The 12,335-nt window shown below is 43.3% G+C and overlaps 1 protein-coding gene across 34 annotated transcripts in view; it reads right to left on the bottom strand.

Moving 5' to 3' along the window:
• LOC106606883 (uncharacterized) overlaps window positions 1–12,335 on the bottom strand; it is a 30,975-nt gene that overhangs the window by 6,033 nt on the left and 12,607 nt on the right. For 15 of the 34 annotated variants that reach the window (XM_082976470.1, XM_045720163.2, XM_082976463.1 and 12 more), the window contains 19 exons: window positions 11,210–11,260; window positions 10,237–10,287; window positions 10,061–10,105; window positions 9,859–9,909; window positions 9,317–9,367; window positions 8,794–8,838; window positions 8,452–8,502; window positions 7,901–7,945; window positions 7,702–7,752; window positions 7,512–7,556; window positions 7,296–7,346; window positions 7,148–7,183; window positions 6,966–7,010; window positions 3,853–3,909; window positions 1,791–1,847; window positions 1,528–1,563; window positions 903–1,253; window positions 616–693; window positions 309–371 (listed from right to left, as the gene is read on the bottom strand). In XM_082976470.1, coding sequence (XP_082832596.1) covers window positions 309–371; window positions 616–693; window positions 903–1,253; window positions 1,528–1,563; window positions 1,791–1,847; window positions 3,853–3,909; window positions 6,966–7,010; window positions 7,148–7,183; window positions 7,296–7,346; window positions 7,512–7,556; window positions 7,702–7,752; window positions 7,901–7,945; window positions 8,452–8,502; window positions 8,794–8,838; window positions 9,317–9,367; window positions 9,859–9,909; window positions 10,061–10,105; window positions 10,237–10,287; window positions 11,210–11,260 — 1,260 coding nt within the window. The remainder of the gene's footprint in view (window positions 1–308; window positions 372–615; window positions 694–902; window positions 1,254–1,527; window positions 1,564–1,790; window positions 1,848–3,852; window positions 3,910–6,965; window positions 7,011–7,147; window positions 7,184–7,295; window positions 7,347–7,511; window positions 7,557–7,701; window positions 7,753–7,900; window positions 7,946–8,451; window positions 8,503–8,793; window positions 8,839–9,316; window positions 9,368–9,858; window positions 9,910–10,060; window positions 10,106–10,236; window positions 10,288–11,209; window positions 11,261–12,335) is intronic. The other 19 variants (XM_082976465.1, XM_082976472.1, XM_082976481.1 and 16 more) reach the window with 10 other exon arrangements.

The raw sequence follows: 12,335 nt of genomic DNA, 5'->3' as shown, positions 1-12,335 counted from the left end.
AAAGAAGTCGAGGTCACTTCCTGGTGGTACAGACCCTGAGGATCTGTCTTCTCTCATTTAAGATCACTTCTCAGTGACAACTTTGGTGCAGTTGTCTTCCGTCTCTAGAGAGTCAGCTATGTTTCACACTGCTACTGTACTCCTCAGTCATTCCCAACATATCTATTGAATCTCGTATTTCATCGTCAATACCTCAGCTCTATACTTCAGTCTACAGTGTCCTCTAACTGTAGTTATATTTTAAGGCCTTTGACCTTAAGAAAGGAATTTGACCTTAGCATTTGACAAGGGGAAGCATGCTGACTCACCATTCCCATAGCCGTTGCCCGCTCCAGCCCCGGGGTATGCTCCTCCCATTTGATCACCATAACCTGTGATGACAACCAAAAAACATTAGAGCACAGCACATCATTCATAGAGAGAGTACTGTGGGATATTTCATAACGAGAAAAGAGGAGATTGGCACCTGAGATCAAAAATCGAGTGAAGAAGATGGCAAATGGAAATGAGAGAGAAAATGAAAGGTGGGAGACATAATAAGAGAGCAAGAGAAACAGAGAAAGAAAGAAAATTAGAACTAGAGCGAGCAAAAGTGTGATAATTAATAGGCCTTACCCACTGATTTTCCTGCTCCACCCTGGGGGTATCCTCCGGCTCCACCCTGGGGATATCCTCCCTGTCCCAGATTAGCACCTGAGAGATAGATAGAGAGAGAGAGAGAGAGAGAGAGAGAGAGAGAGAGAGAGAGAGAGAGAGAGAGAGAGAGAGAAAGAGAGCAAGAGTGAGGAAGAGGGCAAATGAGAGTGAAAGAGATCAAATAGAATAGAAAGAGAGAGAGAGTGAGAAGAAAGAAAGAGAGAAATAAAGAAAAAAACATGGCGACAAAGTAAAAGGCTCATCACCACCAGCTTTGCCTGGTTTCCCTGCTCCACCCTGGGGGTATCCTCCTGCTCCACCCTGGGGGTATCCTCCTGCTCCACCCTGGGGGTATCCTCCTGCTCCACCCTGGGGGTATCCTCCTGCTCCACCCTGGGGGTATACTCCTGCTCCACCCTGGGGGTATCCTCCTGCTCCACCCTGGGGGTATCCACCTGCTCCACCCTGGGGGTATCCACCGGCTCCACCCTGTGGGTATCCACCTGCTCCACCCTGGGGATATCCTCCAGCTCCACCCTGGGGATATCCTCCAGCTCCACCCTGGGGATATCCTCCAGCTCCTCCCTGAGGGTATCCTCCCTGTCCCAGACTGGCACCTGAGATAGAGAGCAAGAGCGAGAAAGAGGGAAAAATGCATTAAGATAGAAAAAATAGAAGAGACAAAGATATTTAAAGAAAGACAGAAATTGAAAGACAAAGATATATAAAGAGAGACAGAAATAGAAAGACAAAGATATATAAAGAGAGACAGAAATTGAAAGACAAACATATATAAAGAGAGACAGAAATAGAAAGACAAATATATATAAAGAGAGACAGAAATAGAAAGACAAAGCTATATAAAGAGAGACAGAAATAGAAAAGCTTTGCCTGCTCCATTCTGGGGGTATCCTCCTTGACCAAGACCTGTAACATAGGTGAATTCATTACTCAAGCGATCATCTACTTTTAAATGAATTTCAATTACATCACCTAACATGCATTAGAATGTACTGTGAAGAGGTAACATGGAACCTGTGCCAGATTTAGCAATGTTTCCAATGATTTTCTTTATGCCACAGAATAGTGAGCCATCCATTGAAAGGAGAAAAGATGTTGGTTAGGTTTCTGTCTGTCAGTGTCAGTTCCATTACCTGCTCCATAGCCGTTGTTTCCTGCCCCAGGATAGCTGCCAGCTCCAGCACCGTAGCCTGTGGAATAAGTCAACAAAGCTCAGCACAAAACCCTGTGATTGACTTGAGACTGAGCGACACGATCCCTAAACTCATCGCATTGTGATTGACCCTGTTACCTGTGGAGGAAAACATACAGCGAGCACCCATCACATAATACTGCTATTGGCTCCTAGCCTGCAGAGCACAACATCCATGCACATTACATATCACTGTGATTAGGCCGTAGCCTGTGACACACAACATCCATGCACATTACATATCACTGTGATTAGGCCGTAGCCTGTGACACACAACATCCATGCACATTACATATCACTGTGATTAGGCCGTAGCCTGTGACACACAACATCCATGCACATTACATATCACTGTGATTAGGCCGTAGCCTGTGACACACAACATCCATGCACATTACATATCACTGTGATTAGGCCGTAGCCTGTGACACACAACATCTATGCTTACCACATAACTGTGACCAAACAGAAAGATATGTTTACACAAATCCAAGCCACAGTGAAGATAAGACAAACCAACAACTCAGGTCAAATTTCAAGTCAACCATCCCTAAAGCGATTCATCAAAAGCTTCCAGTGTGCTTCTAGAACACGAACATAGAGCCAACAAGACCGGTGCATCATTCATAGAGGGTATTATCATATACAGTGCCTTCGGAAAGTATTTAGACCCCTTGACTTTTTCCACATTTTGTTACGTTACAGACTTATTCTAAAATTGATTAATCGTTTTTTCCCCTTCTCAATCTACACACAATACCGCACAATGACAAAGTAAAAACTGGTTTTTAGACATTTTTGCAAATTTATAAAAAATAAAAACGTAAATATCACATTTACATAAGTATTCAGACCTTTTACTCAGTACTTTGTTAAAGCACCTTTGGCAGTGATTACAGCCTTGCGTCTTCTTGGGTATGATGCTACAAGCTTGGCACACCTGTATTTGGGGAGTTTCTCCCATTATTCCCTGCAGATCTTCTCCAGCTCTGTCAGGTTGGATGGGGAGCATCGCTGCACAGATATTTTCAGGTCTCTCCAGAGATGTTCGATCGTGTCTGGGCTCTGGCTGGGCCGCTCAAGGACATTCAGAGACTTGTCCAGAAGCCACTCCTACGTTGTCTTGGCTGTGTGCTTAGGGCCGTTATCCTGTTGGAAGGTGAACATTTGCCCCAGTCTGAGGTCCTGAGCACTCTGGAGCAGGTTTTCATCAAGGATCTCTTTGACTTTGCTCCGTTCATCTTTGCCTCGATCCTGACTAGTCTCCCAGTCACTGCTGCTGAAAAACATTCCTACAGCATGATGCTGCCACCACCATAGGGATGGTACAAGGTTTCCTCCAGACGTGAAGCTTGGCATTCAGGCCAAAGAGTTCAATCTTGGTTTCATCAGACCAGAGAATCTTGTTTCTCATGGCCTGAGAATCCTTTAGGTGCCTATTGGCAAACTCAAGTGGGCTGTCATGTACCTTTTACTGAGGCGTGGCTTCGGTCTGGCCACTCTACTATAAAGGCCTGATTGGTGGAGTTGTCCTTCTGGAAGGTTCTCCCATCTCCACAGAGGAACTCTGGAGCTCTGCCAGAGTGAGCATCAGGTTCTTGGTCACCTCCCTAACCAAGGCCCTTCTCCCCTGATTGTTCAGTTTGGTAGGAAGAGTCAAGGTGGTTCCAAACTTCTTCCATTTAAGAATGATGGAGGCCACTGTGTTCTTGAGGACCTTCAATGCTGCAGACATATTTTGGTACCCTTCCCCAAGTCTGTGTCTAAAAACCTGTTCTCGGTTTGTCATTATTGGGCATTGTGTGTAGATTGATGAGGACTTTTTATTTATTTAATCAATTTTGGAATAAGGCTGTAAAGTAACAAAATGTGGAAAAAGACAAGGGGTCTGAATACTTTCCGAAGGCAGTTTAGCCACTGACACAAAGTGATTGCTACAAACGACAGTGATTGGCACATGTAGGTGGATATAACACACAGACAGCTAGATTGTATGGGGTTACCAGTTTTGGTTGCTTTAGCACCCTGTCCATTGGGCTCTCCCACTCCTGGACCATATCCTAGAGACCACAACAAATGTTACTCGACAGTGCTATCTACACAATATTACAGCCACAAAGGAAAATAGAAAAAAGGAACAGACAGAGGTTTACCATTGCCTTTGGCTCCCTGATCACTGGGAACTCCAGAACTGGGACCATATCCTGGAGACCACTAAAGAAGTTAACTCTGTAGCTTATAATAATAGAAACAGCGTCCCTCTCTTATAGCGCTTGCAACACAAGGGTTGTGGGTTCGATTCCCGCTGGGGCCACCCATTTATAAAATGCATGCATGCATGACTGGAAGTCGCTTTGGTTAACAGTGTCTGCTAAATGGCATATATTATTATATATTATCTGTCCGGCTCAAGGACCATGAAAAACAACTCCACCCAGAGAGTGGTTTAAAATAAGAAACATATCACCCTGTCTCCTCATACTGTGTCATTGTCCTAACAGAGGACCCACTTTAAACAGTACCTCTCCCTGTGTCCAACCCTCACTGGGTGGTGCCCAGACACAGTGACGTTCCTGAGACTGAGAAAGAGGTTTACCATTGCTTTTACCACCATTGAGGACTCCAGCTCCTGGACCATATCCTCGAGACCACAACACGTGTTACAACCACTGATTATTCAAAACCATTTGCATTCCCACAACACACTGCTCTTTATCCTAGTAATTCAACACATAGATTCTTAGCCATGCACAAAAAAATATCACAGAGACTAGCTGACTAGCATTTGGGAGGATATCAGCAAATTACATGTCACCAAAAATATATTTTTAAAGATAGTTCTAAATATACAGCACCACTTCAATACAGAAAGAGACAGAGACAGAGACAGACTGTGACACAGACAGGGTATCAGAGGTTTACCATTGCTTTCAGCACCGCTGGGTTGCTGAACTCCTGGGCCATATCCTAGAGACCACACTAGTGATTACTTTACACTACTTGCTCAACACTGTTTACAATTGACCATTGGAAAGCTCTGTTACATCCTTTCCAGAACAGTTACAGGCATTAAATAAGTCTGTCGGGTTAAAGCGAGACTTACTTCCAATATGGTCTTAACTTTTTTGGGATAGGGGGCAGTATTTTCATGGCCGGATAAAAAAAGTACCCGATTTAATCTGGTTACTACTCCTGCCCAGAAACTAGAATATGCATATAATTAGTAGATTTGGATAGAAAACACTCTAAAGTTTCTAAAACTGTTTGAATGGTGTCTGTGAGTATAACAGAACTCGTATGGCAGGCCAAAACCTGAGAAGATTCCATGCAGGAAGTGTCCTGTCTGACAATTTGTTGTCTTCTGTTACATCTCTATCGAAATTACAGCATCTGTGCTGTAACATGACACTTTCTATGGCTTCCATTGGCTCTCTAAAGCCGCCAGAAAGTGGAATGGGGTGTCTGCTGTCTCTGGGCAAAGTATAGGAGCAGAGTTTGTAAGTGGTCAGCCTGGGGACAGTGAGACTGGAGATGCGTGGTCACGAGAACCATGTTTTTCTTTCTCTCTTTGAATGAATACAACGTTGCCCGGTTGGAATATTATCGCTATTTTAAGAGAAAAATAGCATAAAAATTGATTTTAAACAGCGTTTTGACATGCTTCTAAGTACGGTAATGGAATATTTTGAATTTTTTTGTCACGAAATGCGCTCACGCGTTACCCTTCGGATAGTGACCTGAACGCACGAACAAAACGGAGGTATTTGGATATAACTATGGATTATTTGGAACCAAAACAACATTTGTTGTTGAAGTAGAAGTCCTGGGAGTGCATTCTGACGAAGAACAGCAAAGGTAATCCAATTTTTCTAATAGTAATTCTGAGTTTAGGTGACCCCGAAGTTGGCGGATGTCAAAATAGCTAGCCGTGATGGCCGAGCTATGTACTCAGAATATTGCAAAATGTGCTTTCGCCGAAAAGCTATTTTAAAATCGGACATAGCGATTGCATAAAGGAGTTCTGTATCTATAATTCTTAAAGTAATTGTTATGTATTTTGTCAACGTTTATCATGAGTAATTTAGTAAATTCACCGGAAGTTTTCGGTGGGTATGCTAGTTCTGAACATCACATGCTAATGTAAAAAGCTGTTTTTTGATATAAATATGAACTTGATTGAACAAAACATGCATGTATTGTATAACATAATGTCCTAGGAGTGTCATCTGATGAAGATCATCAAAGGTTAGCGCTGCTGTGGTTTGGGTTTATGTGACATATATGCTTGCTTGGAAAATGGCTGTGTGATTATTTGTGTCTATGTACTCTCCTAACATAATCTAATGTTTTGCTTTCGCTGTAAAGCCTTTTTGAAATCGGACAATGTGGTTAGATTAACGAGAGTCTTATCTTTAAAATGGTGTAAAATAGTTGATTGTTTGAGAAAATTGAATTGTGGTATTTTAGTTGGTTTTGTATTTCGCGCCGTGCGATGCCATTGGCTGTTGGCTAGGGGTTCCGCAGGCGGAACGGGGTTCCGCTAGCGGAACATCTGTCCTCAACAGGTTAACTGTAAAGCTAACAAAGACATAATTGTTGCAGTGGCAGTGCCATCCAGCATGCAGAACAATGTGCAGATCACCACCGATGAAGACTAGCCAGAGAAAGAGAAACAACCCAGTAGCAGAAATCTACCATTTTTAGCAACAAGCCCAGTAGACACTCCAGCTCCTGGACCATATCCCGGAGACCACAACAACTGATACTGAACACTGGTTACTCAACAAGCCCAGTAGACACTCCAGCTCCTGGACCATATCCCGGAGACCCGAACAACTGATACTGAACACTGGTTACTCAACAAGCCAGGTAGACACTCCAGCTCCTGGACCATATCCTGGAGACCACAACAACTGATACTGAACACTGGTTACCCAACAAGCCCAGTAGACACTCCAGCTCCTGGACCATATCCTGGAGACCACAACAACTGATACTGAACACTGGTTACTCAACAAGCCCAGTAAGACTTATAGTCACAGGTTCTGTAGCTTATCATATGAGAGTGATAGAGAAAGAGAGATTGAGAGACTGTAACACTCAGATAGAGCTTTACCATAGCTTTTACCACCGTTGAGGGCTCCAACTCCTGGACCATATCCTGGAGACCACAACAACTATTACTTAACACTGGGTCAAAGCAAATTAGCGGTGTAGAATTTATTATCTAAAGTTTTGTAGGTTATGATAATGAGTGCCATCCAGTAATTTAAACCCAGAGATTTAAACTGGCATTACCATTGCTTTTAGCCCCACCATTGGGAACTTCAGCTCCTGAAGACCACAAAAACAGCTGTTACTCAATACAAGCATGCTGTCCTTGACACAGACAGACGAGACGCACAAAGACTGACAGAGACAAACAGACAGGGTAGCAGAGGTTTACCATTGCCTTTGGCTCCCTGACCACTGGGAACTCCAGCTCCTGGACCATATCCTGAAGACCACAACAACTGTTATTGAACACTTGTTACTCAACACAAGTTAACACAAGTTAACACAAGTTAGCTCTGTATAATCAGAAGTTCTGTAGCAGCTTATCATGAGAGAGATTACTGAGAAATAGAGACTGAGAGACTATAACTCTCAAGAAGAGGTTTACCATTGCTTTTAGCACCATTGGGAGCTCCAGCTCCTGGACCATATCCTAGAGACCACAACAAGTGTTATTCAACACCGCTTATAGAAAATCAAAACCACTTGCATAAACACAACACATGTTGTCTTTGACACAGACAGACAAGACACACAAAGACTGACAGAGACAAACAGACAGGGTAGCAGAGGTTTACCATTGCCTTTGGCTCCCTGATCACTGGGAACTCCAGCTCCTGGACCATATCCTGAAGACCACAACAACTGTTACTTAACACTTGTTACTCAACACAAGTCAGCTGTGTAGATCTGATCATCAGGGGTTCTGTAGCTTATCATAGGAGAGTGTCAGATGGATAGAGATTGAGAGACTGTAACACTCTGAAAGAGGTTTACCATTGATTTTACCACCATTGGGAACTCCAGCTCCTGGACCATATCCTGGAACCAACAACAACTGTTACTCAACACTGCTTATAGACAATTGATCAAAACCACTTGCATAACACATTCTGCCCTTGATCCTAGTATTTCATCATATAGCTTATAGCCGTGCACAAATATCTAGCAAACACCAGCTGGATGTGTTCAGGAGCTTATCACCAATACTCCTCTAAAGATAGATTACCATACAGCATGCAACACAGACAGGAAAGGTATCAAAGGTTTAGCATTGCTTTTAGCCCCGTTAGGTGCTCCAGCTCCTGGACCATATCCTGGAACCACAACAACTCTTACTCAACACTATTCTACAACAGACCAAACCAGCATCCATGGATTGGTCAAATTCTACAATATGCTCAATGAACTGGCAACAGGCATGCAAAAATATGTTACAAACAGTAACGTTATCGCACAGCATGCAGCATCCTGCTCGACCTCAACTTTGACATGGACGACAAACATTGAAGACAGACGTAGACACAGACAGGGTAGCACAGGTTTACCATTGGGTTTAGTACCCTGACCTTTGGGAACTCCAGCTCCTGGACCATATCCTGAAGACCAGAACGACTGTTACTCAACACTTGTTACTCAACACAAGTTTTCTCTGTAGATCTTATCATCAGAGATTCTGTACTTTATTTATAATAAGAGATGCTATAGCATTTCACTGTAATAACATGTTTATTTGGCCTGATGGAATGGTTCAGAGTACTTAAATGTCTGGCTCGAAGGACCAGGAAAAAGAGCGTCACCCAGTGATTGGTGGACTCAGAGAAAGGAGCCAGTTTACCTCTAAAGTGACAGAGAAATAGAGACTGATGAAGACTCAGAAAGAGGTTTACCATTTCTTTTACCACCGTTGGGTGCTCCAACTCCTGGGCCATATCCTGGAGACCACAACAGCTGTTACGCAACACTGTCAACACTGACTTATTGTAAATAATCACTTGCATGAGCACAAAACATGCTGCCCTGGGACCTTTCCCCTCTGGCCATGCACAAATATATTCATCCTTCTCAACGTTCAGGAGTCACATCGCACCAACTTTTGTAGCACATATCATGCAACATACAGTCAAAGAAGCTCTACTTTGATACAGAGAGACAGAGTGTGACACAGACATGTTATCAGTAGGTTTACCATTGGCTTTGGCTCCCTGATTTTTTGGAACTCCTGGACCATATCCTAAAAGCAACAGCTCTTATTCAAAACTGTTCTAAAAATGACCAGACCATGCATGCATAATATGCTACAAACATTGGCATTACCACACAGCATGCACCATTCAGCTCAACCTCAATTTTGAGATAGAAAGACACACATTGAATAGGGCCGTAGACACAGACAAGGTAGCCATGGTTTACCATTGGGTTTAGCACCCTGACCATTGGGAATGCCAGCTCCTGGACCATATCCTGAAGACCACAACAACTGTTATTCAATACAAGTTAGCTCTGTAGCTCTTATCAATGACCATTGAGTTCTGTCTGAAGTCATGAAAGATACAGCAATAGAGATAGAGACTCTGACATTTAGTGATGGTAACAGAGGTTTACTACAAGATTTAGCACCACAGGGTTTAGCACCACTGGGTATAGCACCACTGGGTTTAGCACCACTGGGTTTAGCACCACTGAGTTTAGCACCACTGGGTTTAGCACCACTGGGTTTAGCACCGCTGGGTGCTCCAGCTCCTGGACCATATCCTGGAACCAACAACAACTCTTACTCAACCCTGTTCTACAACAGACCAAACCAGCATCAACATTTAGTGTTATCACACTGGCCTGGGTACTCTATCTGTCAAAGGCTTCAATATGCTAATTCTAACAAACAGTTGAGGTTACAGACATGCAGCAATGCATCACAAAGACAGAGACAAACAGACACGGTATCAGAGGTTTACCATTGCCTTTGGCTCCCTGACCACTGGGAACTCCAGCTCCTGGACCATATCCTGGAGACCACAACAACTGTTATTGAACACTTGTTACTCAATTCATCTTGGCTCTGTACTTATTATAAACAGAAGTGATGTATCTTATCATAAGAGAGCAACAAAGAAAGAGAGACGGATATAGACCTGCAACACTCAGAAAGAGGTTTACCATTGCTTTTAGCACTATTGGAAGCTCCAGCTCCTGGACCATATCCTGGAACCAACAACAATTAAATCAAAATAAATCAAAACCACTTGCAAACACAATGCATGCTGCCCTTGACACAGACAGACAAGATGCACAAAGACTGACAGAGAGACACTGACAGGGTAGCAGAGGTTTACCATTGCCTTTGGCTCCCTGATCACTGGGAACTCCAGCTCCTGGACCATATCCTGGAGACCACAACAATGGTTACTGAACACTTGTTACTCAACACTGCTTATAGACAATTGATCAATACCACCTCCACAGCACATTCTGCCCTTGATCCTAGTATTTCATCGCATAGGTTATAGCCATGCACAAATATTTAGCAAACACCGACCACGAAAGGTACTACAGAGGGTAGTGCGTACGGCCCAGTACAAAACTGGTGCCGAGCTCCCTGCCATCCAGGACCTCTATACCAAGCGGTGTCAGAGGAAGACCATAACAATGGTCAGACGCCAGCCACCCTAGTCATAGACTGTTCTCTCTGCTACTGCATGGCAATCGGTACCAATGCACCAAGTCTGGAACCAACGGGACCCTGAACAGCTTCTACCCCCAAGCCTTAAGACTGCTAAATAGTTAGGTAAATAGTTAGTCTGTGTAGCTTTGGGTTATCTGTATTGACCCTTTTTGCACCAACTCTTTTGACTCATCACATATGCTTCTGTTACAGTTTATTATCTGTTCTGTCGCCTAGTCACCCCGGACACCTGCACACCAACTCGGTACTGGTACCCTGTGTATACGGCCAAGTTATCGTTACTCATAGTGTTTTTAATCCTTGTTATTATTTTTATATTTGTCTCTCTCTTCATTGTTGGGAAGGGCCCGTAAGTAAGCATTTCATTCTTAGTCTACACCTCTAGTTTACGAAGCACGTGACAAATACAATTTTGATTTGAACACTAGTTGGTTGTGTTCAGGAGCATATCACCAATTTTGTTCTAAAGATAGAGTACCATACAACACAGACATGCATGAATAATATGCTACAAACTTTGGAATTACCACACAACATGCACCAGAAAGCTCAACCTCAACTTTGAGATAGAAAGACAAACAGTGAAGACGGACGTAGACACATACAAGGTATCAGAGGTTTACCATTGCCTTTGGCTCCCTGACCTTTGGGAGCTCCAGCTCCTGGACCATATCCTGAAGACCACAACAACTGTTACTCAACACTGGTTACTCAACACTGGTTACTCAACACTGGTTACTCAACAATGGTTACTCAACAATGGTTATCTCTGTAGATATGATCAATGACCATTGAGTTCTGTCACAAGTAATGAAAGATACAGCAATAGAGAAATAGAGATAGAGGCTGACATTTAGTGATGGTATTAGAGGTTTACCACTGGGTTTAGCACCACTGGGTATAGCACCACTGGGTATAGCACCACTGGGTTTAGCACCACTGGGTATAGCACCACTGGGTATAGCACCACTGGGTATAGCACCACTGGGTTTAACACCACTGGGTATAGCACCACTGGGTTTAGCACCACTGGGTTTAGCACCCCTGGGTATAGCACCACTGGGTTTAGGACCACTGGGTTTAGCACCATTAGGAACACCAGTAACTGGACCATATCCTGAAAACCACAACACTGGTTAGTAAGCACCGCATACCGTTTAAAGAAGGCATGTCTGAACACTGCGTAAAACTGCATCAAATACCACAAAAGCAACAATAAAACAATTTCAATAGGGAAGTTAGGCATCCAGTCAAAATGTACAGCAACAGTGTACTTATAGCAGTTCACCAGCTGATATCCAAACACTAGATAGTGATATTTGTCAGAAGGGCAATATCATCCAGAAATACCAGCATCATGCAATACTGTACGTAGCAGACAGACAGAGAAACAACAGACAGAGTAACAACAGAGTAACAACAGACCGAGATACAACCGATAGAGAAACAACAGACAGAGAAACAACAGACAGAGTAACAACAGAGTAACAACAGACCGAGTAACAACCGACAGAGAAACAACAGACAGAGAAACAACAGACAGAGAAACAACAGACAGAGAAACAACAGACAGAGTAACAACAGAGAAACAACAGACAGAGAAACAACAGACAGAGTAACAAACGACAAAGAAACAACAGACAGAGTAACAACAAACCGAGTAACAACAGACAGAGTAACAACCGACAGAGAAACAACAGACAGAGTAACATCAGACAGAGAAACAACAGACAGAGAAACAACAGACAG

This window comes from Salmo salar, chromosome 06, assembly GCF_965601325.2.
Source record: "Salmo salar chromosome 06, fSalSal1, whole genome shotgun sequence".
NCBI classification, from domain to species: domain Eukaryota; kingdom Metazoa; phylum Chordata; class Actinopteri; order Salmoniformes; family Salmonidae; genus Salmo; species Salmo salar.
Note: the sequence above shows the minus strand (reverse complement) of the source record. Positions and strands in the feature narration are given on the sequence as shown.